Genomic DNA, 26985 nt, shown 5'->3' on the forward strand with positions numbered 1-26985 from the left:
GTCAGACACACAATCATAAATGTGTCAATATGAATGTCTGCAGCTGTTTTTAGTAAAAACCTCTGAATCAAAGTCGAGGAGTGACACCTAGCCTCTCTCTCTCTCTCTCATATACAGGTCCTTCTCAAAAAATTAGCATATTGTGATAAAGTTCATTATTTCCTGTAATGTACTGATAAACATTAGACTTTCATATATTTTAGATTCATTACACACAACTGAAGTAGTTCAAGCCTTTCATTGTTTTAATATTGATGATTTTGGCATACATAACTCATGAAAACCCAAAATTCCTGTCTCAAAAAATTAGCATATCATGAAAAGGTTCTCTAAACGAGCTATTAACCTAATCATCTGAATCAACGAATTAACTCTAAACACCTGCAAAAGATTCCTGAGGCTTTTAAAAACTCCCAGCCTGGTTCATTATTCAAAACCGCAATCATGGGTAAGACTGCCGACCTGACTGCTGTCCAGAAGGCCATCATTGACACCCTCAACCAAGAGGGTAAGACACAGAAAGAAATTTCTGAACGAATAGGCTGTTCCCAGAGTGCTGTATCAAGGCACCTCAGTGGGAAGTCTGTGGGAAGGAAAAAGTGTGGCAGAAAACGCTGCACAACGAGAAGAGGTGACCGGACCCTGAGGAAGATTGTGGAGAGGAACCGATTCCAGACCTTGGGGGACCTGCAGAAGAAGTGGACTGAGTCTGGAGTAGAAACATCCAGAGCCACCGTGTACAGGCGTGTGCAGGAAATGGGCTACAGGTGCCGCATTCCCCAGGTCAAGCCACTTTTGAACCAGAAACAGCGGCAGAAGCGCCTGACCTGGGCTACAGAGAAGCAGCACTGGACTGTTGCTCAGTGGTCCAAAGTACTTTTTTCGGATGAAAGCAACTTTTGCATGTCATTCAGAAATCAAGGTGCCAGAGTCTGGAGGAAGACTGGGGAGAGGGAAATGCCAAAATGCCTGAAGTCCAGTGTCAAGTACCCACAGTCAGTGATGGTCTGGGGTGCCATGTCAGCTGCCGGTGTTGGTCCACTGTGTTTTATCAAGGGCAGGGTCAATGCAGCTAGCTATCAGGAGATTTTGGAGCACTTCATGCTTCCATCTGCTGAAAAGCTTTATGGAGATGAAGATTTCATTTTTCAGCACGACCTGGCACCTGCTCACAGTGCCAAAACCACTGGTAAATGGTTTACTGACCATGGTATTACTGTGCTCAATTGGCCTGCCAACTCTCCTGACCTGAACCCGTTAGAGAATCTGTGGGATATTGTGAAGAGAAAGTTGAGAGACGCAAGACCCAACACTCTGGATGAGCTTAAGGCCGCTATCGAAGCATCCTGGGCCTCCATAACACCTCAGCAGTGCCACAGGCTGATTGCCTCCATGCCACGCTGCACTGAAGCAGTCATTTCTGCAAAAGGATTCCCGACCAAGTATTGAGTGCATAACTGCACATAATTATTTGAAGGTTGACTTTTTTTGTATTAAAAACACTTTTCTTTTATTGGTCGGATGAAATATGCTAATTTTTTGAGATAGGAATTTTGGGTTTTCATGAGTTATGTATGCCAAAATCATCAATATTAAAACAATGAAAGGCTTGAACTACTCTAGTTGTGTGTAATGCATCTAAAATATATGAAAGTCTAATGTTTATGAGTACATTACAGGAAATAATGAACTTTATCACAATATGCAAATTTTTTGAGAAGGACCTGTATATAAAATTTAAAAGCAGAACATTCTAAATATCCTGTCACTGACTGGAGCAGATCGGGATGAACACAGGAGGTTTTCTGGGTTTCTGGCTCATGCTCGAGTTCTCCAACATCGTAGAAGAACGTATGACTCGGGTGTGATCTGTAACAGCCTGTTCCTGCAAACCCAGTAGCCCTCCTCACCAGAGCCATGTCTACACCTGTCCATCACCTATCAGTGCGAGTCCAACTTATACTGGCAGCTGCAGGTCGGCCTGATGATGTGTCCATGCAGTGAGGTGAAATCTCCACCAGGGCCACAGAGCGCTGTCACAGTTCAGTTTTATTCATGTCGCTCCGAGTCATCACGGCGGTGTCCTGAGACCTTTTAATCGCGCCTGGTTTCAGAACTCGGAGATGATGATGGAGATGCTCGAGGCTTTGAGACAGGACCGACTAACGACAAGAGTCCGATCTCTCCTTCAGGAAGTCCTTTGCTTCAGCAGCACTTCCTGCTGCCCTCTGCGTGTTTGACCTGAACGATCACTTTCTGGTTCAGGCCTCACCTCCTCACAGGAGGTGGTCATCTCTGGCCTCCCACCAGAGATGAGGAGCGGGGAGTCTATGCAACAGAAAATTAAGTGAGCTCTCCTTTAATGGAGGCCACAGGCAGGAGGACGGAGGAGGAGCTTGAAGATCGAAAGGCTTTGACGACCTGAGGAGAAGCTGCTGACAGAACTGCTGACTTCCTGTAATTGCTTTTATACAGCGCTTTCATGTGACGTCATTGTTTATGTTGTTGTGTTTGGTGTCTTCTTCCTGTTTCACGTCAGTCTGAGGACAGAAAACATGACATAGTCCTGCAGCAGGTTCACCGACACACTCACAGACACGTGAATCCAGCACAAACCAGCAGCTGGAGCGCAGAGCAGCTACAAGTACAAGTACTTAGTTACTTGCACGAGAGACTCCGTACGCCGAAAAGAAGCCAAGAGGCGCGTGCTGCTGCTGCGTTCCTGTGTAGCTCGGAATCCACAGCGCCTAGAGCTTTTATTCAGTTCGTGTTGTTCAGGGTTACATTAAAAGGGATCGTTGAAGAAAGAAAACGTTTTCAGTTGAGTAAACTTTAGCACAATGACTGTGCTCAGCGTACTTTTTCCTCCAAACGTCTCATTTTGTCAGCTTTGGGCTCCATCCACCCCTCAGCAGGAGGAGGCCCCGGGACAGACCCATGACACTCTGCAGAGATTATATGCTGGCCTGAGAACGCCTTGGTGTTCCCCCGGATAAACTGGGGAGAGGGAAGTCTGGGCCTCTCTGCTTAGGCTGCAACCCCGCTCTGGATAAACGGAAAAGACTGGAGGGATGGGTTCTATTGGGGGGGAGGCTGGAGCCTATCCCAGCTACCAATTTAATTTAATGGAAAGGTATTTATAACACTAACAGCTGTTCAGCTGCATTTTAAAAGAAAATATTTTCAACCACATGAATAAATACATTAAAAAATAAACTGTGTGATTCAAACTGCAGCAAAAATGTAACCATTCTTTTAGTGTGTTAATAACAAAAATTTAAAACTAAATAGAATAAGATATTATGTATTTGTGTAGTTTAAAAGTGATGTGTGATATCTATATTTTCAGTCATCAGCTCCTGCTCCTTTTCATGCATGGATGCAGTGTTGTTTTAATTGAAAGGAAGGTTTGTGTGTAGGAAATGAATTACTGTTGCACCATGTGTGAAACAAAATGAAATGAAATGAAATCTCAGTGTACTGAGACAGGATGATATGGTGTCCGGCGGTCCCTGAAGGCAGCACGTTTTCGGCGTCACTGCGTGATATCCCTCCGCGGGAGAGAAGCGCGCAGCCCTTTCCCTCCCTGTAGCACAGGATGCGAACGGGCGGCGGTGAAGCGACGAGACGTGACTCTGCGCCGACGCTGTCAACATTTCCCGCAACATCCGAGTGAAAATACGCCGAACGAAGACCGGGGAACCTCCGCCACCCGTATCACCGACTGAACCCGTCCTGTGCCTGACAACGACCGAGCTCCGTGGAAGAAATATAATCCGCTGTGGGCGCTGCGCGGCAACCGAAAGTGTCGGACTGAAGAGAGGCAGCCGGGGGAAGGAATGGAGCTCATCACGATTCTCGAAAAAACCGTCTCTCCGGGTGAGTCCCTGCACCACGCACCGCACACAGCCGTCGGCCCGGGCCCGATGCCGAACCCCGGGCCGGGGGGTGCGGTGTTTGCGAGACGGCGGGCTGCCCGGAGCACCGGGGAAAGTTGGAAGCAGGGAGGAGGGAAACCATGCTAGCTCACTGTGCTAACCCGTTAGCGTTACGGCCTGACGCCGCTGGTGACTTAGCACTCTACCGGGCGTTTAAGCACACTTTACTGGCATTGGTAACCCTTTAGCCTGTCGACGGGAAACCAGAAGACGCTGTCATATCGCCATCACGCGGATTCGGGCCCACATAGGCCGTAATGCCGGCTGTGTGTCCCCGATCAGAAGCCGCGACCCTGCCCATGCCCGGGTTAGCCGTTAGCTTCTTCGCTAGCTCGGGCCATTCAAACTGTCGGCCGCTTTCTCGGTGTGTTCTCCTGGGTAACGCCGCTTTAGAGTCGCTGCGGGCACAGGCGAGCGCCCTGTTTGTGAGTTGACCTCTGCTCCGCTGCTTTAAGCGGAGTTGGCACAGTTTTAGCGGCTCCGCTGTTTGCACATAAAACTTCATGCGCGTCTCTGGAAACGTGTCGGCTAGCGTTAGCCTGCTAGCACAGTGCAGGTGGCTAGCGCCCATGTTGCAGGGTCGGTGTGCTTCTCGGCACCACCGAGGGCTCTCACCGGGGCGGGAGTTAAACTTTCTGACTCTGAGGTGAATCATTAGTGCGGGACATCCACCCCGGGGCCGGGTGCTTGTGTGTGAACGTCTGGTGAACACGTTTAACCACCGTGTGTTAGCCCGTCCGCTAACCAGCCCCCTCCTCTCTCCTCTGTCCGCAGACCGGAATGAGTTGGAGGCGGCGCAGAAGTTTCTGGAGCAGGCGGCCATAGAGAACCTGGTGAGTATGGAGGGAGAAGCAGCTGGAGCTCAGGCTGCTGCAGGAGAGGAGCGGACAGGGGCTGAGAACTGCTGGATCCCGCCGGCTTTTCCTCCTTCCTCCTCCCCTTCCTCCCTCTGCACAGGCGCACACGCACACACACTCTTCACATATGTGTCACATTGAAAGCCTCCATTGGCTCCTGATATGACCGTGCCAGGGTCTGCATGCTTCAGCCACTTCAAGGTCTTCATCAGAGGGCGAAAGTGATGCTCCCACACTTCCACATACCCTTTGTGTGGTCCTGACCTTTGACCTTGCCCTCACATACTATTTAAGTACAGATGCTAACTTCAAGCAGAACAGGAAGTGGTTCATAGCGAGTATAAATATGTATGTCGAGCGAGTATATCTCTGTAAACGGGCTGTTTCTGCTGGTCACTTGACTGCAGCTTTCTGTGACCAGGTGTGGCCGGCACGTGCGAGCAGGTGGGTCTCTGTGAAACATCAGTGTGAGGGTCACAGCTTTTCCAGGGTTTCTGTGAGGGTTGGAGGCCGTCTCCACGGGTCGCTCTTCTTGACTGTAGTGAGGGTGGGGCTTGATGAGTCAGGGTGTTGCGGTTACATGGCTTACTTGTTACTCAGGGAAATGTTTAAATGTGTTGACAGATGTAGTGACTGGCATGTAGAACTCCAACTAAAAGGTGCAGGTGGGGGGCAGTCGGGGTAGGGCCTGTGGGGTTTGCAGTAAATCCGCCATGGGGCTGTGGCGGTGTGCGGTGTAGTTTGTGACCATGTGGACACTGTTGTCACGCGTCACTGGGAGACCAGGTGAGCCATCCTGAGCAGCAGGTTCACCTGAAGAAATGTTACTTCCTGTTTATACACACAGACACTCCATATGATCGTCAGCTGCGTGAGGTGATGTCATCATCGGCGGGAACCAATAAAATCAAAGATGACTTTCTGTAGTTTCTTATTTTGTAGTTTTTGCTGCATCAGGAAGATAAATATCAGACTCTGTGGTCACATGACCTCGGTGTTAGAGACAAAGGTAAGAACAGTTACCGTTTATCTCACAGTTATAAATGAAGCCCCACCCCTTCGCTTTACAGTGTGTTGACAATAAAACCGTAAACTCGGCAGAGTGTAACCAGTCCGAGTCCATAACTCCTGCCAGACGCCGCCATCGTGGCCAGAAAGTCCACTGAGCTGATATTTAAAACTGACTCTGTTCAAATCCAGATGTTTCTGCTGGATCGTGGTTTCTGCATGCTAAAGAATATCTGCATACACACACACACACACACACTGTGCTGCTGTGGTCGTCTGCTCACTGCAGAGAAACAGTTACTTGTCTGTCCAGAGAAGAATAAAAGTTCTGGTTGGAGCTGATTGAGAGCACCTGGACACCTGCAGGAGGCGTGATGCTGATGGCGTCCTGCAGACAGAAGAAACGTAGTTGGCAGTTCTTTGCTGTTTGCCTCTGTCTGCGTGTGCTACTGCCACCTTCTGGCAGGAGGAGCACGCTGCGTCTTGTCAGGGTTGAGGGGAAAAGTATTTTAGTCCAAAAATATCTTCGCCTGCTTTCTTCTCTGGTCTGACGATAGTTGTAGCTCGCCGTCCTTCAGCCTGAAGCAGAGCGACGGGGTCAGGTGTGCCTCACCTGTGCAGACAGGATGAATGGAAGCGGAGCGAGCGATCAAATCACTAAGTGTGTGTTTAATGCTCCGCCCAGCAAACTGACACCGACTTAATGTTGACAAGCTAAAGTAAAACCTGGTTCCAGGTCGGCGACCGTTCCCTCGGTTCCTGTTAGTGCTTCCTGTCTGTGATCGTACCTGCTGCCTTCCTGTGCACACGCTTACACCAGAGACGAAGAGCAGCTGTTGTAACGAGAAGCTGAGTGTTTCAGCTCCAGTCAGTAAAAATCACAGCGTCGTAGCTTCTGGACAAAGCTTCCTTCACTCTCACTGTTTCACCGTAACTCAAACCAGATGTTTGACGTAATCAGTGATGCTCATCATGTGACCTTTGCTCCTCCTCCTTCAGCCCACATTCCTGGTGGAGTTGTCCAAAGTGTTGGCGAACCCGGGGAACACTCAGGTGGCTCGAGTTGCTGCCGGTCTGCAGGTGAAGAACTCGCTGACATCCAAAGACCCCGACGTCAAGGCGCAGTACCAGCAGAGATGGCTGGCTATCGACATCAACGCTCGCCGCGAGATCAAGAACTACGTAAGGGCCGAGCAAACCCGGCTCACCGTCCGCCGCCGCCTCCACCTGTCTAACGGTTCCCGTGTGTCTCCGGCAGGTTCTGCAGACTCTGGGCACAGAGACGTACCGGCCCAGCTCGGCCTCGCAGTGCGTCGCCGGCATCGCCTGCGCCGAGATTCCCGTGAACCAGTGGCCCGAGCTGATCCCGCAGCTCGTCGCCAACGTCACCGATCCGTCGAGCACGGAACACATGAAGGAGTCCACGCTGGAGGCCATCGGCTACATCTGCCAGGACATCGTGAGTCACGGCGAGCACGTTAAAGCACGCCACCTGTTGTTACCCGAGTGTTCGCTCACCCAGCTGTTTCCCGCAGGACCCGGAGCAGCTGCAGGAGAACGCCAACCAAATCCTGACGGCCATCATCCAGGGCATGAGGAAGGAGGAGCCCAGCAACAACGTGAAGCTGGCCGCCACCAATGCGCTGCTCAACTCGCTTGAGTTCACTAAAGCCAACTTCGACAAGGACGTACGTTGCTTTCTCCTAACTCCTCCCCCTTTTAATGTAACTTTATTTGCAGGGAATCGCGCTGACAAATGTGTGCTTCCTGTTTCAGACGGAGCGACACTTCATCATGCAGGTCGTCTGTGAAGCCACGCAGTGTCCCGACACCAGAGTGAGTAACGCCAGAGCAATGCCCGTGACCTTTGCCCCTCACATGCACTCACCTGCTGCTCTGTGCTGTTTCAGGTGCGCGTGGCGGCCCTGCAGAACCTGGTGAAGATCATGTCTCTGTATTATCAGTACATGGAGACGTACATGGGCCCCGCCCTGTTCGCGGTAAGACACCACAAACCTTTATTTAAACCTGAGAGTCAGTCGGAGTCGTCTCAGCAGCGCTGCTACTCTTGTCACTTCCTGTTTCAGATCACCATCGAAGCGATGAAGAGCGACATCGATGAGGTGGCGCTGCAGGGCATCGAGTTCTGGTCCAACGTCTGTGACGAGGAGATGGATCTGGCCATCGAGGCCTCAGAGGTCAGTGTGACGCTTCCTTTAACCAACAGGAAGTTGTTGTTTTTTTTAAATTTTTTACTTCCTGTTTGTTCACGGTTCGCTCTCTTGCTGTCTCGTCCAATTGCAGGCCTCGGAGCAGGGACGCCCCCCCGAGCACACCAGTAAGTTCTACGCCAAAGGTGCGCTGCAATACCTGGTCCCTATCCTCACCCAGACCCTCACCAAGCAGGTAGCTCACCTGTCGGAGCCTCACCCCGTTTACCTGTCTGTGGCTTTGAGTCTACCTGTTTAGCTCCGCCTTCTCCTCTTCCTGCAGGACGAGAATGATGACGACGACGACTGGAACCCGTGTAAGGCGGCCGGCGTGTGCCTGATGCTGCTCGCCACGTGTTGCGAGGACGACGTGGTTCCCCACGTGCTGCCCTTCATCAAAGAGAACATCAAACATCCCGACTGGCGTTACCGCGACGCCTCCGTCATGGCCTTCGGCTCCATCTTGGAGGGACCTGAGCTAAACCAGCTCAAGCCGCTCGTCATACAGGTGAGACGCTCGAGCGGCTCGCCCAGTCTGTCTGTCGCACAAATCCCTCTGTGTACTAAACTCCGCCCCCTCCTCCTGCAGGCGATGCCCACCCTGATCGAGCTGATGAAGGACCCCAGCGTGGTGGTGAGGGACACCACGGCGTGGACGGTGGGCAGGATCTGTGAGCTGCTGCCCGAAGCTGCCATCAATGAGGTCTACCTGGCCCCCCTGCTGCAGTGCCTGATCGAGGGCCTGGGGGCGGAGCCCAGAGTGGCCTCCAACGTCTGCTGGGTGAGTCGCCGGTCCACGCTGGGCGTCATGTGGCCTTTGAGAGAACTCTGTCAAAACGAACCCGACATCAGATTTTAAAAGTAAAACATTTAAAATCAGTTTGAATAAAGTCGCTCCGTCATGCATGTTTAAGTCTGCGATCGGTGATGTCATCGCCACTCGGATTGAACACCTGGGGTCACCTCGTTCTTCTTCGGTGTAAACCTTAACCTGTCGTCTCCTCCCTCAGGCCTTTTCGTCTCTCGCAGAGGCGGCGTACGAAGCCACGGATGCCGCCGAGGACCAGGAGGAGCCGAACACCTACTGCCTGTCCTCGTCCTTCGAGATCATCGTGCAGAAGCTTCTGGAGACCACAGACAGGTATGATGATGCTCACACATGTCACTTCAGGCTGATGTGTCGCCGCTGCAGTCAGTCTGTGCCTCCGAAGTGACGACCGCAGCCTGATGGCGGTGTGAGCACTTCCTGCTGCAGGACTTCCTGGTTTCAGAGCATAAAGAGCTGGCAGACGGTTTCCTGTCGGCCCTCCGATCGTGTCACAGCTGCTGTTTCCTTTCACTTTAAAACTTCGAGTTAACCGCTTAAATGATGATGTCATCACAGAGGTTTCTGTGATGATGTCGACGTTTGTGGGCGGGGCTCGACACTGAATGCGCTCAGTCATCGGGCCGCCGTCGTGCCTCCTTGACAGCGCTCTGCGTACTCGTCTCTGATTGGTCTGTTCCTGTCTCTCAGGCCCGATGGTCACCAGAACAACCTGCGCTCTGCGGCGTACGAGGCTCTGATGGAGATCGTGAAGAACAGCGCCAAGGACTGCTACCCCGCCGTGCAGAAAACCACGCTGGTCATCATGGAGCGGCTGCAGCAGGTCCTGCAAATGGAGGTGAGGGCGCCGTCTTAGGACGCTGTGAGCGTCGCTTGGATCTCAAAGTGATTCAAGAGAAAAAACAGAGCTGAAATAAACTAAAAACAGGAAGTCAGTTTTGATCAGACCAGGCAGCTTTTAATTTGAAAAGGCACTGGCTTCACGTCTCTTAACTTCCTGTCTTCCAGTCTCACATCCAGAGCACCTCAGATCGGATCCAGTTCAACGACCTGCAGTCGCTGCTGTGCGCCACTCTGCAGGTGAGACGGGACACCTGAGCCTTTCTGTGCTCATGCTCTTATTATGGCGGTTCTGAGTGTTTCCTGTGTGTGTGCAGAACGTCCTGCGTAAAGTGCAGCATCAGGATGCCCTGCAGATCTCAGACGTGGTGATGGCGTCCCTGCTGAGGATGTTTCAGAGCACTGCCGGTTCCGGAGGCGTGCAGGAGGACGCGCTGATGGCCGTGTCCACGCTCGTCGAAGGTACGCCACAGTTACCTGAGTAACTACACGGCGAGGGCAGTGACGTGTTGTGTTCAGGGGGCGCGGCTCTCCACGTGTCTCACTCTGCGTGTTTCTCTTGCAGTTCTGGGCAGCGACTTCCAGAAATACATGGAGGCCTTTAAGCCGTTCCTTGCCATCGGACTGAAGAACTACGCAGAGTATCAGGTAGGACTCGCACAGCTGATCACCACTTCCTGTTTCACAGTCGCAGTCCGACCTCAGAGCTGAGAGGCAAGTTTGCTGTTTATGGAGGAGGAGTTGCAGCTCTGATGTCATCACTCATCAGTGACTCAGATGTCACAGTTTTAATGTTCTTATTTTATTACTAATGTTACAAGTTCAATGATGATGTCATTGACGTGTTGCTGCAGGTGTGTCTGGCGGCCGTGGGTCTCGTGTGCGACCTGTGCAGAGCGCTGATGTCCAACATCCTGCCGTACTGTGACGAGATCATGCAGCTGCTGCTGGAGAACCTCGGGGTGAGGAGGGGGAGGAGCTCCTTCGTCTGTGTCTGCTGTTATTGACTTATTGACATGCACCACACTGACCGTGATGTGAAAACCACGTTTATCTGAGACTTCCTCTCTCATCACTTCCTCTAGTTTTTCTGCACATGCTCAGTGGCTGGAGCACTTCCTGTGTGGCACAGATTTGGGCCACAGCGCCATTAGCTGGCTGCTCTGATATCAGTGAAGCTGTAGAAATTCAGGCCGTTTCTCAATTCTCAAGTACGCGAGTACGTACTCGCCGAGAACGCACGGGAGTACAGACTCGCCGAGAACGCGAGCACGGACTCACGATTTGTACAATTGGAACACCAGCGTACGTGATGATGTCACAGGTCCGGAGTTTTTACTGCCGTCCCCTCTTAATTTAACTGTGAGTAACATGTTATGAAGCTTAACTTTAATCACAGCCAAACCGGTTTACTCAGGAACAAATAAAACACTGAAATAAACCAAACATTAACATTTAGAAGTGATCTAAGTGACTTATATATCATTTTTAACCTCAGTAGTGAAACCTCTATTAATAAAAATAGTGTACATGTACATACGTGTACATACCTTAATAAAAACAAGCAGGTGAGATGTTGGAACGCTTCTATTTTTATTCTAGTGGACACTCAATACTATAGACAGCTGCTGGAGTTTCTTTAACCTGAGTAGTGAGAAGACCGCGAGGGGGTTGAAAACGATGTGCCGGGAGTCCGCTGTTGAGTTTTGGACGAAATGCATTCTGGGATATTTAGCTGTACCAAGTCCACACCGATGCATGCTCGATAAAACGGGCGGAGCGAGAACACATCCGGGACTTTTTCGCGTTCTCGGCTTGATGCGTACTTCGAATTGGAACAGTACTTGGTCTCCGACTGATGACGTATCACGAGTACACGAGAACGCAAGTACGCACAAGTACGCATATTGATAAACGGGGTCAGTTCCATTCCAGTCAACCTTTGACCCCCACACAGTCAGCTGGTTCAGTTTCCACATTAGCTCCAGTCTGCCCCTCACAGGGTCGGTCCAGATATTTTGACCCACAGTCACATGATGATCCAGGTGTACCGAGCAGCCACCTGTCCGCAGGTGTGGATTATTGATTATTAATGGCCTGTTGATCCCAGACTTCACCTTCCTCTGGTTCTGTTTGATCACCTGATGGACATTTAACAGCTGCCTGTGTTCCAAAGCAGTCTTTGTGCTGCTCACCTGTCTGACCCTCTCACAGGTGTGCAGATGTTAAACGTTGGTCTGTTTACAGAACGAGAATGTGCACCGGTCAGTGAAGCCTCAGATCCTCTCTGCGTTTGGCGACATCGCTTTGGCCATCGGGGGCGAGTTCAAGAAGTACCTGGACATCGTCCTGGACACCCTGCAGCAGGCATCGCAGGCTCAGGTGGACAAGGTAAAGCCCCACCCCCTCACAGATGTCTGAACAAACACTGAATCTTGAATTTTGGCCTCGGGTGTAGAAATGCTCAGCTTAGATTCAGACATCTGTGATGAAAACTCATGCACCACGCTGACCGTGATGTAAAACCAACCACGTGTATCTGAGACCTCTGACCTCACAGTTTTACTTCCTGTCTGTCCGAGTTCACCTGACACATCTGAACCTGTGTTTCAGACGGACTACGACATGGTGGACTACCTGAACGAGCTGAGGGAGGGCTGCCTGGAGGCTTACACCGGTATCATCCAGGGCCTGAAGGGAGACCAGGAGAACGTCCACCGTAAGGACACACACACACACGCGGACAGACAGACAGTCTCTCTGGCAGCGTCTGTCCTCAGGTGTCTGGGGCTACCTGGTTGTCTAAGTGCTAACTGTTATCGCTGTGATCACATGACCACAGCTCCAGCGACATCAGTTCCTCTTCCTGCTTGCAGTCAGCAGGAGGCTTTAGTGATGTCGCAGACAGACGTGGGTCCTTTTCACCCGGGAAGCTTTAGGCTGCCGCCGAACTCACAGCTTCCTGGTTTTGCGGGACCCAACAAATAAAAAAAAAAAACAACCCCTGTTTGCTTTACTTCCTCTCTCACCCTCATCTCTTCTCCACCCCTGCAGCCGACGTGATGCTGGTGCAGCCTCGGGTGGAGTTCATCCTCTCCTTCATCCACCACATCGCCGAAGACGAGGACCACTCTGACGGCGTGGTGGCCAACGCTGCCGGGCTCATCGGGTAAGCAGGGGGCGGAGCTGAAGCTCAACCATGTTAGTCCAACATGGAGATCTTATCAGGAGGTCACAGCCAATCAGAGGGTTCCTTTACCCCAGAACACTTCATGCTCAGATCAGATATCACAGAGCAGCTTTTATGGTTTTATTTTGAAGGAGCTAAACTTCCTGTGGTCTGCACCACAGCTGATTAGTGAGGGTCACATGGTTCAAAGTCTAAGGCGTGGTGGTCGGTGAAGAGAAATCATGCACCACGCTGATGGCGTGATGGAAAACGAACCGCATCCTCTGAGACCAGCACGGTTACCCTGGCGATGCTCCAGTGTCCAGCTTGAGAGCTCAGATTCTTTTCACATTAAAAGCCTCAGTTTGTTTGACGTGTGTGTTCCGTAGTGACCTGTGCACAGCATTTGGGAAAGATGTGATGAAGCTGGTGGAGGTTCGCCCGCTTATCAACGACCTGCTGACGGAGGGCCGGCGCTCCAAAACCACCAAGACCAAGACGCTCGCCACCTGGGCCACCAAGGAGCTCCGCAAGCTGAAGAGCCAGGCCTGGTGAGGGCGGAGGCATGCTGTGAAGCTTCTCGTGGCTTCTCTGCTTCACTTCCTCTCTAACCCTCCCCCTCTCTCTCTGTCTCCTGCAGATGGCGGGCGTCGTGTCAGGGCGAGATGAGACTTCGGATGACATCACTGAGGACAAATCGGCCGCTGGATTAAATCTTCTGTGTTTGTCGGCGTTTCGCTCGAAGCAGCAGAAGAAGAGATGAGTGTCTGTGTGTGAGCGCGAGAGAGACGTGTGAGCGAGCGAGAGATGATGACATCACACCACCTTCAGTTCCTGCAGGCGATGACCCCGCCCCCTCCCCCCTCCCCTCTTGGATGGCCTGTGGACTGGACTCTGACTCCTCCCCCTTAAAGAAACCCCCTCTCCTTCCACTCCTCCCCCGCCTCTGCCCGCGATCCGCCTCTTTCGCTGTAGCTGGGCTCTCCTATGACATCGTGATGATGTCACCGACCTGCCGCCGCCACCCCCCCTGCTCAGGGGGAGGGGGAGGAGGGGAACTGTGTGGAATCAGCTGATCGAGTGACTGCGTGGACTACTTCTTCTGTGGAAAACTGGATTTTTGTTGCTCTTACGTTTCTTCTTCTGAGCACTAAACATGGCGGCGGAGCTGTGAGGGACGGATGCCTCCGCCCGCTCCGTCTCCTCCAAACAACGGCAGCACTAAATTCCTTCAAAATAAAAGCCGAAACGAAGCTGAGAGGAGCGAGTGCCAAATGGGAATAGTTTAGCCCGGGCGTGAGCGAGTGCCGCGAGCTGCCTCGGGTTTCCTCGCCGCCGCGCCTGCTTTGGGAACGGGTCACTCACCTTTTTGCTTGTTAAGATTTCAGATGATTGAAGACGTTTGTATGAGGTTCTATTTTTCCATTGCTATGATGAAAATAAAGTTAAAGTGATACAAAACATTCCCCGAGCTCTTCTGTGCTTTCGCTCTTCTTCTTCTCGGACTCCTGGACTCAAACGTTTTGGACTCTGCTGATTGGATGCTGAGCTCTGGCTGCCTCCCACTGTTGGTTTGTTTACTCGACGCTACAAAGAACCATGATTTTTGTTTTTTGGAACTCACTTCATGGCTTGTTCAGTAGCAGTAAGGCGGTCGCTCCTCGCTGCCGGGTGACTTCCTGTTGGGACGGTTTTAAAAAAAACAACACTGACACGAAGCTTAAATGCTGCAGAGCGCGCTCAGTGCCACCTCTATGGCCGGAGAGCTTCGCTTTCAGTTGATGGTCACTGAAAGCGAAGTGGCTCTGGCCTCGGAGGCTTTTATTTTGTAGAGGCGCGGCAGCTGTAGGGAGGAAGCACTTCCTGTGTTGACATGAACCTGAAACTTTTATTTCTGAATTGTGAATCATTTGAAGCCGATCTGCTTTTTCTTTCATATTCAACTTTAGTGAACTAATAAAGTCTATATTGTACTGACTGTCTGCTGCTTCTTCACGCCGCTACTGCTTCCTGCTGGAGTCTGACAAAATAAAAGCCTCTCACTGCTCTCCATCGGGGCTCAACCAAGTCACATCCTGATGCGATGGGTGAAGCAGTGTGTGGTGTCACGTGACCTCATGAGTGTGTTTTATTTTATCTGCTTTGCCTCAAAACACAAACGCTCTTCCTCTGCACCAGACTGCATTCACAAAACTCCTGATTTTACCTGAGTACAGGTGAGCTGCGACAGTTGGGACTTTTGTTTAAAACATTAAAGTACAACACTGAGGATTCAGGTCCCAGCGGTGCTCAGACGTGCTGCTAAAGGCTGGCGCAAGCTCTGCAGCACCGCTATAAAACCAACATGAAGGGCTAGAGTATGGTAAAGCTCGTCGGGCCTGTGTGTGTGTAAATAGGTTATTCATAACAATCTGCAGGTAAAGGGTGACGGGCTGGCTCAGCGTGCTTAATGTGTCGCCTCCATGGTTTCTGAGTGGCTCGTTATGTGCTCAGCATTACGGAATATCCTTTAAATCTTTCTAAATGTGTTCTGGAAGGTTCAGTGTTTCCTGCAGCGCGTCCTCGCACAGCAGGGTAAAAAAAAAAACTTGTTTTGGCTGTCACAGAGCACCGGACTGGACCCCGGGCCACATGTTGGACACCCAGCCCTGCCCTGCGTATACACTCACAATAGAAATGATAAACCAGCTCACTGTTGCTGTGGAAACAGCTGAAAAGTGAGAAATGCACAATAATGGAAAGGTTTTCTGTTTCGCTCGCCAAAGCAGCACCTGTGGGCTCTGGAGGCTCACCTGAGCTTTGAGTTTCCCTGATCTCCGCTGTAGCTCAGGTCAGGTGTTCCTGCTACGAGCACAGGTGAGAGCAGCAGCATTATTAGCATATACTAATAATACAATGATGACAACCCAGGGGCCTTACTTTGAGAACCTGACTTTCTCCTTCAGACCTCAGAGGGATTTTCGGGAATGATGATGTTTTCCATTGATCTGATTGGTCCGTAGGTTGTTTCTGATGAAACACCTTCGTGACCTGAGAATCCATGATTCACTTTTTGTTTTTCTTTACGTGGTCATCGGACATCAGTTATCGACTCCTCAGCCTCTCAGTCTGCGTTTCACATACAAGTTATTGACTGCTGGAGAAGCCTCTGACGTCACTCATTAGCTTCAGTTTCCCGGTCAGCTCACTTGCTCTCCGCCTGCTGCGATGGCCGAGAGGTTAAGGCGTTGGACTTGAAATCCAATGGGGTCTCCCCGCGCAGGTTCGAACCCTGCTCGCAGCGATATTTTAAATAAAGTTCAAACACTCCCCTGAAAAAGCTGCACGAGCCGGAAACAGCCCAGAGAGTACGCGTCACACCAAAATAAAAAAGGAACTGTATGAATGGATGAATTAAAACCAATGACTGTAGAAACCAGTCATTGATTAAAACACACAGACACAACACAGATAAGTAAAATAAGTATATTAATAATATTTTATAAACACAAAAAAGAAATATAAAAAACAGAAAATAAAAGAAGTCATTAAAAAAAATACAACCAACTGAAAAACAATAATTAAAAATAATACCTGTATATTACTGCAAAATAATTAAATGAAATAAAACTTTACTGCTGTTCGTAACATTAAAATTTTAAAGTGATCCAATTAAAAGCGAAATTTTTTTTTCCATAAATCTTTATTTTCCCTCAATAAACGACAACAATCGTCATCATCATCATGAGGCTGTCAGGTCCCGGCAGGTGTTCGGTTCCCTCCGTTAATCGTTCAGCTATGATCGGTGATCGATCCTGCGTGCGCAGCCCCGCCTCCCGCCGTGTTGTCTGACCGGAGGATGAGGAGTCTTTAGGAGGCTAACAGCTAACGTCACGGAGCGGCGGCACCGGGGTCGTTTTTCTCGTTCCTTCATGTTTTGACGTCGTCCAGCGGAGCCTTCGCCGTCACGAACCGGACCGGACTTCACATGTCCGCGGCTGTGCGCTGCCGGCGGCCCGGGTAGCTCTGCCGGGAGATGCGGCAGCAGCTAGCAGCTAGCCGTTAGCCGTTAGCCCCGCAGCTGTTATGTAAGAGCCGAGCGACTAGCCGCGCAGCTAACGTTAGCCGCCGCCATGAATGACGCGCAGCAAGAAATGTCTCCGGACTTCGTGCTCATGCGGCTCGTGTCCGCCGCGGAGTACGACCGGCTGGACGAGCCCGACGAGCTGATGTCCGGGGGCGGCGGGTTCGGCCCCGTCAAAGCCGTGCTGGGCCTCCGCGGCGGCGGGTTTGACGTGGACTCTGGCGGCCCTTCGGCAGGCCTCGGCTCGGCTTCCCCGCATTACAGCTCCCCGCTGCCCGGGAAAGGAGAGCTGAGCGGCGGCCTGGGGCTGACGCACGCCCCGTCGGGCTCCGAGGCGCCGCTGTCGCCCCCTCCGTCCGAGGACTTTGTGGACTTCCCGGTGCCGCGCGGGCACGGCTCCGCGGGGCACGGAGCGCAGCTAATGGTGCTCCAGAACTTGCTGCGGTCCGGAGACCGGATCCTGGAGTGCGGGCTGGAGCAGCCGCCCCCTGGCTTCCTGCAGGAGGAGGCAGAGCGACAGAGACAGCAGCTGGACCCGGTGCCAGGCACGGGTCCTGGCAGCGCGACAGCTGGTCCCGGGGGAGGAAAGGACCAGAACCCCCCTGCGCAGGAAAACCTGCAGCCGCAGCAGCTATTGCAATGGCACCCGGTCCTGAGGCTGGGCTCCCAGGCCCCCCAGCAGGGCGTCCCGGCTCTGGACTCGGAGTCCGGGTCAGTCCTGTGCCACACACACCACCTGCTGACAGACCGGCTGGCTAAGTGGCCCCCGGGCCTGCTGGACCAAGCCCTGCGGGCGGGGCTGCTGGAGCCCAGGAAGACCTGCCCCCCCAGGTGTCAAGACCCGGTCCTGGCTCCAGAACACAGGCCAGTACACCCGGGCGAGGTGAGGGAAGGAAGTGGCGGGCAGGAACTGGTGCTCTCGCTTTCTCGCTGTTCCTGCCATGGCGTCCTGGCCTCGGGGTCCGGGGGCATCGGGCCTGGCGAGGACCCCAGCGAGACGAGCGACGCCCTGCTGGTCCTGGAGGGTCTGGGGTCAGAGGAGGTGGGGGGACTCGGGGCAGAGTCCGGAGATGCGGAGGGGGAGGACACTGACAAAACAGAGCGGGTGGTGGGTGCAGGGATGCCTGGGGGGGCGGGGACTGTGTTCTCCAGTGGGACTCTCAGCGGGCTGATGCGGCAGGTGCACAGACTGGCAGAGGAGGCGGGGGTGTGCACAGATCAGAGCTGCCGGTCCTCACTCGCTGTTCTCGGCGCCACTGTGTCCCTCCCCTCCTGCGTGGACCCCCAGCCCCTCATCGGCAGCACCGCCACCCCCTGCCCGTACCTGCCCGTCCGCCCGCCACTCTCCCAGGCTGCTGCGGCGCTCCCCGACCCCCTCCCATCCTCTGACCCTCGCCCACAGCATCAGCACCAGTCGCGCTCCCAGCCCCAGAGCCGTGCCGCTACCCCCAAACTGGGTGTGGCATCTGGGGGAGCGGGTCGGTCAGCCTCCCCTCTGGTGGTCCTGGAGGGGGAAGGGGGTGCAGGAGGAAGGGAGGGGGAGAAGATGCCCCGGGGGAAGTCGAGGAAGGGGGGGTCGCTGAAGGTCCGGCTCAGCAAGCTATTCAGAACCAAGAGCTCGAGTGGCGGCTCGGGGGGGCTGCTGGACAAGAGGCCGTCCCTAGCGTCGTCCACGTCGTCAGGGGGCAGCCTGTTGGACGTGTGGGGGTCCACCTGCAGCAACCCAGACCAGGACGGCAGGTGAGGTCCCAAACTGATCAGGTAGTATTGATTAATCAGCTGCTTAGTTTCTCTGACATCACAGAACAGATCAGAGCGAATCGGTGACCTTGTTTTTGTTCAGGGGCGACTCACTTCCTGTTTCCTCGAAGCGGGGGATTTTCTGACAGTCTCATTCTTCTTGCGGCCGATCGAGTAGACTTCATGTTTCGTATTCCTGTGCAGCTCACAGTGAAAGTGTCTCTGATCATGTGACACTGATTAGTGGGGTGTGGGGTGCTTTGTTGTAACCATGGATACTGAAAGCACCTGGGCAGGTGAGAGTCAGGTGACACCAGGTGTTAGATTGGATCAGTTTTTATTGCCGGATAAAAACTGTGACTTTACCTGTCGGCACACAGGAAGTGAAACTGCCCTCTCCTCAGGATGCTTCCTCGAGCAGCAGGTTAGTTTGTGTTGCTCACCTGCAGTCAGTGTGATGGTGTACACGTGACATTTCACCCCCACAGTCACACTGACTGTAGTGTGAAACACAGCAGTCGCTTTTCTCTTCCTGGCAGGGACGAGTGATTTCTTCGTCGCTGTCCACCAGACTCAGACCACAGCGAGCGGCTGTGCCTCTGTCGGCAGGTGCAGGGCGTGTTTTTGTGTCACGCTGGTGTTTGAAGGGGTCACTTTAGATCTGAACAAATACTTTAAAGCAGGGGTGTCGAACTCCAGGCCTCGAGGGCCGGTGTCCTGCAGGTTTTAGATGTGTCCTTGATCCAACACAGCTGCTTTAAATGACCTCCTCAGCATATCTTGAAGTTCTCCAGAAGCCTGGTAATGAACTAATCATGTGATTCAGGTGTGCTGACCCAGGGTGAGATCTAAAACCTGCAGGACACCGGCCCTCGAGGCCTGGAGTTGGCCACCCCTGCTTTAAAGCATCAAAGTGTCCTGAAGCTTTTCTTTGAGCTGAAATGTTTATTCTGAGTGGAGTCGGGTGGTTGCTGATTCTCACTCAAGATCGTTCCCGTGGATACGAACATGTTGACGAGTTGCAGCGTTAAAACCTTCGTGCCTCGCTCTGCAGTCAGGATGAAGGTGATGGTGCTGATGGTGTTGTTTGTGTCTTCAGGCTGCAGGTATCCAGACCTCACAGTGCCTTCTCTCCGGTGCCCTTCACTCCGGCGTTCACCGGTGAGTCCACACAGCTGTGAGTGTGTGAGAGGTGAACAGGTGAGATGTTTTTACCTGAGTTGGTGTGACTGAGTGTTTTCAGCAGCTCTGAGTGGCCAGTTTATTAGGAACCCCTCTATAAGCTCATTCACGTGTGCTCTGCAGCCGCGAGAATGTTAAACACTCTTGAATGTGCGAGACCAGGTGAGCAGAGGGCAGGTAAAATTCAGGTGTCATGTGACCTGCCTCTGATCAGTAACTCAAAAATGTCACATTAAATATACCAAGTATGTTTTTAAGAAAATAATTTTAATATTTAATTTATTTGCTAAATGTAATTTATTTCTGAATTTGACAGTTTTGGTCCTCCCAAACTTGTGGGGTGCTCCAGGGTGTGTGTGGGTGGAGCCAGCGGCTGGGGGTGGGGCGGTGTGGGTCTCTGCAGACCTGACCGCAGTCACAGTCAGGCCGGGCCGGGTCAGAGACTCCTCTGCTTCACGGTGTCAAACATGCGGCCTGGGGACCAATCGGCTGTAAATCGATTATTATTTATGTTTTATTCCGAAAAACGAAACTTTTTCCCGTTTTGCTCCTGACACGCCCCGTGGACCTCTCCTCTCTGCTTCTGTCTGATCACATGACTCATCAGGTCAGCTGATCACTCTTCTCACTAATCTTTCCCTCTCTCCTCTAACCCCTCCCTCTCTCTGCTTTCACCTGTGTCCAGGTGAGACGGTCTCTCTGGTCGATGTGGATATTTCTCGGAGGGGGGGGAACTCTCTCCACCCCCCCACTCCTCCTCCCCCTCCCAGACGGAGCCTCAGTCTGCTTGGTACTTCCCCCTTCTCTTCTGCTTCCTGTTTGCACTTCCTCCTTCTGTGTGTGTGTGTGTGTGTGTGTGTGTGTGTGTGTGTGTGTGTGAGAGAGTCTGCCGTGACTCTCAGGTGAGTTTCTGCTCTCACGGGTTTTCGTGGAATTGTTTTAATCGTCTCATTGAAGGATTTTAGTCCTCTGAGGACCAATCAGAGGCAGTTATTCTGTTTTAGAATTGTTACTTTGTATAAAGTTTCATTTTTTGGCTCTTTTTTTATTATTTTTAATGTTTTTTTTTTTTTTGCAGATGATTTTGGGGGTCCTCCTCAGCAGCACGGCCCCTTCATGGAGCGCAGCGCCGGGGCCTCCATGCAGTCGCTGCCCCCCCGACCGATGGCCCAGCCCCCCTCCCTCAACACCATCCAGCACAGCCTGAGCCTCAACGGTAGCGCGCGCGCACACACACACACACACACACACACACTGAACTCATTAATGGCGTGTTTATTTGTTGATGCGTTTCCTGTTCAGGTTTATTTTCTATTTTTTATGGTTTTTTACTATGTTTATGTTTAGCTTTGACTAATGAATACATTTGTGTAATTTATTTGTTTTTCAATAATTAAACTTCAAATATCAATTTTGACAGTTTTTTTTTTTTTGTTTTTTTACATTTGGGATGTTTTTACGTTCTGATTTTCGTTTTTATCTTTGTTCTGTAGCTGGATTTGTTTATGTACATTTTAAACTCATGCCCCCCCCCCCCGTCCTTCAGACACCTTCCTGCGAGGTTTACCTCGACCCGTCCCCCTGCGGCCCGACGGGCAGCCCCCGCCCCCCCGGCTCGCCCCTCGCTGCCCGCTCAGTCGACCCGATGCCGGCAACTTCGCCACCAGCCTCAGAGAGCTGGAGAAGGTGGAGCTACTATTGCCTACTTTTGTAGCCTGCTGTGCGAGTGGGCGGAGCTAACCTGTGCATCTGCTTTCAGTGCGGCTGGTACTGGGGGCCGATGAACTGGGAGGACGCCGAGATGAAGCTGAAGGGGAAACCGGACGGCTCGTTTCTGGTGCGGGACAGCTCAGACCCGCGCTACATCCTGAGTCTGAGCTTCAGGTCGCAGGGAATCACACACCACACACGCATGGAGCACTACAGAGGTAACACACACACCTGTGCAGCGCCATGCCTCGCCTGTGAGCCTGCGTCCGTGTCTCACGGTTTCTCGTCCTGCAGGGACGTTCAGCCTGTGGTGTCACCCAAAGTTTGAGGACCGCTGTCACTCGGTGGTGGAGTTCATCGAGCGAGCCATCATGCACTCCAAGAACGGAAAGTTCCTGTACTTCCTGCGCTCGCGAGTCCCAGGTACCAGCATCCAATCAGCTCCAGGATATCTGTGGCTGCACAAGCACGTGACATGGCCTCGGACGCACCACAAACACGTGGCTGCAGCCGCTCGGTCATTAGATTCTAACAGGGAGCCTCGTGGGTCACAGCCACACTACTCAACTACGCAGCTAGTGTGACCTCGATGTTTTTCCAACCCTGAAGCTGCGTCCATGTTTCGTGCTGTCAGTGATGACTCTTGTCCATATAGTTTTGACTCCGTGTATTATATTATATATGGTGGGGCCAAATATGTAGGGACATGCTGGGGGGGGGGGGTTGATGAGATGAAAACAGGTTCTGCTTGTCCGCATATTTTTGGACAATTCTAGAATCCAATGAAGACATTATTTCATCTACATTACCTTCACAAACAAGACATTATATAAGTACATATACAAGCTCCATCTACAGTTCAGCCTGTGGTATCTTTATATAATCAAACCTTAAAAATAATGGATAAAAAATCGGTTCGGTGGCATCATTGTCACATTTTACAGAAATATAACTTATTTAGTTTTAAGAGTTTTAATCATTGGTGTTATCTTAAATTAGTTTTTAAATGTATAAATAGGATGGCCCCAGAGTGTCTCAATAGATACATTCAGAGACAAGACAGTAATCGTGTTACTAGGAGTAAGGTGAACGGTAACTGTAAGATAGTATATCACAGATCTACATTCGGTCAGTCAGCATTTTCTATAAAGGCCTGCCATCTGTGGAACACACTTCCAACCGATATCAAACTGATTACAGACATTAGATCCTTTACATTGAAGGTTAAAGTGTGGTTAAAGGGAAACCAAAGTTGTAGTCATTTTATCTGATGATTTTAATTTTATTTTAAATTATTGTCTATTAATTGTAATTGTATTTATGATATAATTTGATTTTATGAAAATTTATGTTTTATTGTAATATGTATTTATTTAGACTGTAAGCCCAACAAGGGACAATTGTTGAAAATTAGCAGTAGCTATAAACCTATGTGCGGTACATCAGTCTCATGTCTTGCACTTGAACTATGTTAAACTGCACTGTCCCTTTTAAATAAAATAAATTAAAATTAAAAGTACACTCCATAATTATCTGGACACATTAGCGTTAGTTACAAAGGTTGGCTGTCCACAAATATGTTGCTATAATAATTACTGGATTTTGATTTGAATCGATTTGACTTTTGTCCTGTTCACTTGAGTTTCGTGTCCTTGTATGTTCAGGTCTGCCGCCGACCCCGGTCCAGCTCCTGTACCCGGTCTCCAGGTTCAGCAGTGTTAAGTCTCTGCAGCATCTCTGTCGCTTCTGCATCAGACAGCTGGTCCGGATCGACCACATCCAGGAGCTGCCGCTGCCCACGTACGTACCCGTCTGAGCGCGCCCACGTCAGACACGGTCCTCCTGACCTTAGAGATGCATAGCTGCCGTTTATCTGTCCCGTGAATCTGTTTCATTCAGAGTAACACGAGATCCTGCGGTCCTCGAAGGACGCCGGGCGAGGATTTAAAACAATGTTGAAATAACCTGAAACTGAAAATAATCATATTGACCCAAAACAAAACACATGAAGGGCTGCAGCGTGGCTGAGACCAGTGGCGGGTTTTTGGTTTAGTTTCATTGTGCAGCTTTTGTTTATTTGATCCTTCATGTCAGTTTCACATGTTTGGTTTGGTCATGTGATGTAAGTAACTGCAGGTAGAGTCTCACCTGTGACTCATACAGCCTGTTTCATGCGCTCTCACAGTGATCTGCTGTTAGCGAGCACGAGCACAAAGCTCCCCTCACACACCAGAACATGACAAAAAGCTAAAGCTAGCTGAGAGCCTCGGTATGAGTAACGGATCGAAGGCGACCTAACCCCGTCGCTGTGATGGAGACGATCCAGAGAGGCGTCCTGTTATCTGCTGAATTGCTGTTATTAAAAAAATCAGTCAGTGCGTGTCTGCGTCGAGGTCCATGTTGTAAAAACGCGTCTGAATGTCGGAGAGTGTAAGCGAGCCGCTAACATCTGTCCTGGCTCCCCTCAGGCCTCTGATCGCCTACCTGAGGAAGTTTTATTACTACGACCCCGAAGAGGAGATCAGCCCCACGCTGAAGGAGGACAAGGAGCAGAAGGAGGAGAGGGAGCGGGGGACGGAGGGCGGCGGCCAGCCGGGGGTCGAGTCACAAACGTAGCACCGGAGCCCGAAGCCGGCGTGAGTCATCTTCACGTTTCAGACACGTGCAGATCTGCAGACACGCGCTCAGATTAAAGCTTTTATTTATTTTTTAGCTGTTTCAGAGCAACTTGATGAAATCGCAGCAATAAAAGAAAAGTGATCTGCAGAGATGATCACTGTTTGCTTCTTTATTAATAAATGCTAACAGGACGGAGATGCTCTGTTAGCATGACGGTTTGTTTCTTTTAGTTTGTCACAGGATTTTATTTGATATTTTCACCTGTTTTCACCTTAAACAACTGATTTACTGTGTTACAGACAGAAGTAATGAGATTACATTCATGATTAGGTTTTTCTGTGTTAGACTGTTGATGCTAAGCTAACACAGATAAGTGTGCACTGTAGTGATGACGGCGTCTCCTCTTCTTCTTCTCTCTCTGCAGTTCTTTCCTTTTCTTTGTTTCTCGGACTCGATCACTGAAGGATGTTCAAAAATCAAACTGAACTCTCAGACTTCAGCCAATCGGCTCCCTCCGCTCAGTCCCGTATCCGGGCGGGTTTCAGATGATCCACCCTCCTTTGAGCTCTCTGATCGGCTCACGGGGAGTCGACAGGGGAGGGGCCGGGGATGTGGAGACTCCGCCTCTCTTTTGATGTCATCGCTGAGCAGCCAGACGGCGATGTTAGCTAAAATCAGTAAAAGAGAAAGGAGCTGAGAAAGTGTCGGTCGCCTCTGGGGTCCTCTGACGATACGAGAGGGTCTCTGATCCCGAGAGCAGAAGGCGGTACAGATTTATCCCAGCTCAGAGCTCGGCGCAGCACAAAGTGTGAAACGGTCCCCTGAATGCACGAAAAGGTCTTTAAATGAATAAAACATTACAGAAATAAACAAATGATTGAACCTTTTAAAGCTAAACTTAAGCAGCTTTGATTCGTCTGATTAGCTGATTCGTAGCTTGATTGATCATAAAGATATTTGATAGGCTCTGAGCGGTCAGCATCAGCTGTGAGCTGGGATCAGAGTCTGTGATCCATAGATCCTCAAACGTCTGCCATCTGTAAGAATGTGGGAGACATTTCTGGGTTTTGGATCTGAAAACTTGACCTGGTGATGATGTGAAAGTGTTGCTCGAGGTGGCGTTCGTGGCGCCTCGGTTGCCTGAGGCGTTCAGGTGTCCCTGCTCTGATCGCTTAAACATTCAGGCAGGTTCGTTGTTCACTCCCACCGGATCACGTCACCGCCCCAAAACTGAGGATGACGTCCTTGTGACGTTCGCGCTGCTGCTGAAACGTGAGCAGCTCTCGTCTGATTGGCTCGGAGACGTCAGCCGTCTACTGCACCGTCGTGTAAAGTTGTTTACTTTCATTTGCACTGAGCGACTTTTGTGAGTTTTGCCCGATCGTGAAGACGAGTCCTCGCAAAAAGCTCCCCGTTCGTCGATCTTGTGTACGCTGAAACCTTTGGTACGATTTTTGCACTGCAGGTGAGGAAAGGCGGAGTCTGAATGTAGGTGTGGAGCTCCAGGAAGAGGAACGCGCTGTGAATGTCACTGAAATATTTCCTGAGGATGAGCCTAGGTCAGCTTCGGGGTTTTATCATTGAGCTAGTGGTACTCTGCCGTCCTTTAGTTCCCGCAGCAGCGTTTTCTCCACGGTCTCGAGCCGCAGGGAAACGAGTCAGCTGACCCTTCAGAGAGCGACAGGTGATCGTGGACGGTCGTTTTCTTCCTTCAGCTCGCTCAGAGAGATCTGAGCAGACTTGGACGTTGAAGGCAGAAACTCTGAAAGTGATTCATTCACCTATAACACGTCCCAATGAGATCAAACCCCGCCCACTCGCACACCTTTGCACACCTGACCAACCACCGCACAAAACAGAATCGTTCAAAGTTACAGAGAAACGGACAGAAACGACCCGACTTCATTAAAAGTGTGGTGTGGGGTGGAGGGGTCGGGCGGTGTTTGAAGCTCGGGTCAGTTTGGGGTCGGAGTTGAATATGAACGCACAAAGCGAGTGTTTCCTTCGTGCATCTGGCCTGTAAGACGTCGGTGTGTGAGGCGGCGCGCTCAGTACGATGGCCGGGATCCTGGAGGCGACCGCCGCTCCGACTGTCGGGGCGTCATTACCAAAAAAATAAGAAAAGAAGAAGAAACAGGACGACTACTGTGACGACTACTGAGCTACAGCTTCCCCAAGCTGCACTGGAACAAGCTGGCGTTCAGATGAACTGGACTCGAGTGCATTCAGACACTGGGAAGACTGGAACACTGGAGCTGGGATGTGAGCGCTTCCATGATGTCAAACAGTGAATGTGGGGGTAAACCTGCACCTGCAGGTGTGCTGACATGTTGTCTGTGGTGTGGGGAGCAGTAATCTGTGCTTGTCACCTGTTAATAAAACAGTGTGGGCGGGACCAAGGCGCTCTCCTTCTTTGATCTGTACACAGGTTCCATGCTTCCAGGAATTCCAAAGGCAATCCTGAAAACCAGAGTCTGCTGTGCAAAAGTCTTGAGCCTCAGCTCATGTTTTTTTGTTTGCAAAGAGCCGACTTGGTGATTGTTTAAGTTGACCAATACTTCTTTAGCTTCTGAAGGTATTTCAGTCCAGTCCTTGGCCCTCAATTCAATTCAATTTTATTTATACAGCGCCAAATCACAACAAAAGTCGCCTCAAGGCGCTTCATAGGTACAGAGAAAAACCCAACAATCATATGACCCCCTATGAGCAAGCACTTTGGCAACAGTGGGAAGGAAAAACTCCCTTTTAACAGGAAGAAACCTCCGGCAGAACCAGGCTCAGGGAGGGGCGGGGCCATCTGCTGTGATTGGTTGGGGTGAGAGA

The 26985-nt window shown here is 51.2% G+C and overlaps 2 protein-coding genes and 2 non-coding genes across 5 annotated transcripts; all 4 read left to right on the plus strand.

Annotated features, from left to right (window-relative positions):
• Nucleotides 1–3561: 3561 nt before the first annotated feature.
• kpnb1 (karyopherin (importin) beta 1) lies at nucleotides 3562–14821 on the plus strand. The gene is made up of 22 exons (XM_063472598.1): nucleotides 3562–3879; nucleotides 4713–4771; nucleotides 6803–6985; nucleotides 7062–7262; nucleotides 7339–7491; nucleotides 7580–7639; nucleotides 7714–7803; nucleotides 7891–8001; nucleotides 8108–8209; nucleotides 8297–8521; nucleotides 8603–8794; nucleotides 9024–9154; nucleotides 9530–9677; nucleotides 9848–9919; nucleotides 9997–10141; nucleotides 10245–10327; nucleotides 10534–10641; nucleotides 11927–12070; nucleotides 12293–12398; nucleotides 12734–12848; nucleotides 13238–13399; nucleotides 13489–14821. Coding segments are annotated over exons 1-22 (2631 nt in total). The 5' UTR covers nucleotides 3562–3839; the 3' UTR covers nucleotides 13490–14821.
• On the plus strand, nucleotides 12528–12665 carry LOC134626840 (small nucleolar RNA SNORA79). The gene has a single exon (XR_010093849.1). It is a non-coding gene; the product is annotated as a small nucleolar RNA SNORA79 (small nucleolar RNA).
• Nucleotides 14822–16049: 1228 nt separating the features above from the next.
• trnas-uga (transfer RNA serine (anticodon UGA)) lies at nucleotides 16050–16131 on the plus strand. Its single transcript has one exon. It is a non-coding gene; the product is annotated as a tRNA-Ser (tRNA).
• A 248-nt stretch (nucleotides 16132–16379) lies between these two features.
• LOC134626625 (suppressor of cytokine signaling 7-like) lies at nucleotides 16380–26601 on the plus strand. Of its 2 annotated transcripts, XM_063472599.2 has the most exons (10): nucleotides 16380–18651; nucleotides 19751–19812; nucleotides 20519–20623; nucleotides 20912–21049; nucleotides 21380–21519; nucleotides 21593–21761; nucleotides 21838–21966; nucleotides 23208–23343; nucleotides 24012–24179; nucleotides 24587–26601. In XM_063472599.2, exons 1-9 carry the CDS (start codon nucleotides 16961–16963, stop codon nucleotides 24157–24159), a joined length of 2718 nt encoding a protein of 905 aa, XP_063328669.1. In that variant the 5' UTR covers nucleotides 16380–16960; the 3' UTR covers nucleotides 24160–24179; nucleotides 24587–26601. The 2 variants fall into 2 exon arrangements, with proteins under 2 accessions (XP_063328669.1, XP_063328671.1); XM_063472601.2 differs by lacking the exon at nucleotides 20519–20623 and having other exon boundaries at nucleotides 24587–26600.
• Nucleotides 26602–26985: the final 384 nt, after the last annotated feature.

Source organism: Pelmatolapia mariae, linkage group LG4, assembly GCF_036321145.2.
Source record: "Pelmatolapia mariae isolate MD_Pm_ZW linkage group LG4, Pm_UMD_F_2, whole genome shotgun sequence".
NCBI lineage: Eukaryota > Metazoa > Chordata > Actinopteri > Cichliformes > Cichlidae > Pelmatolapia > Pelmatolapia mariae.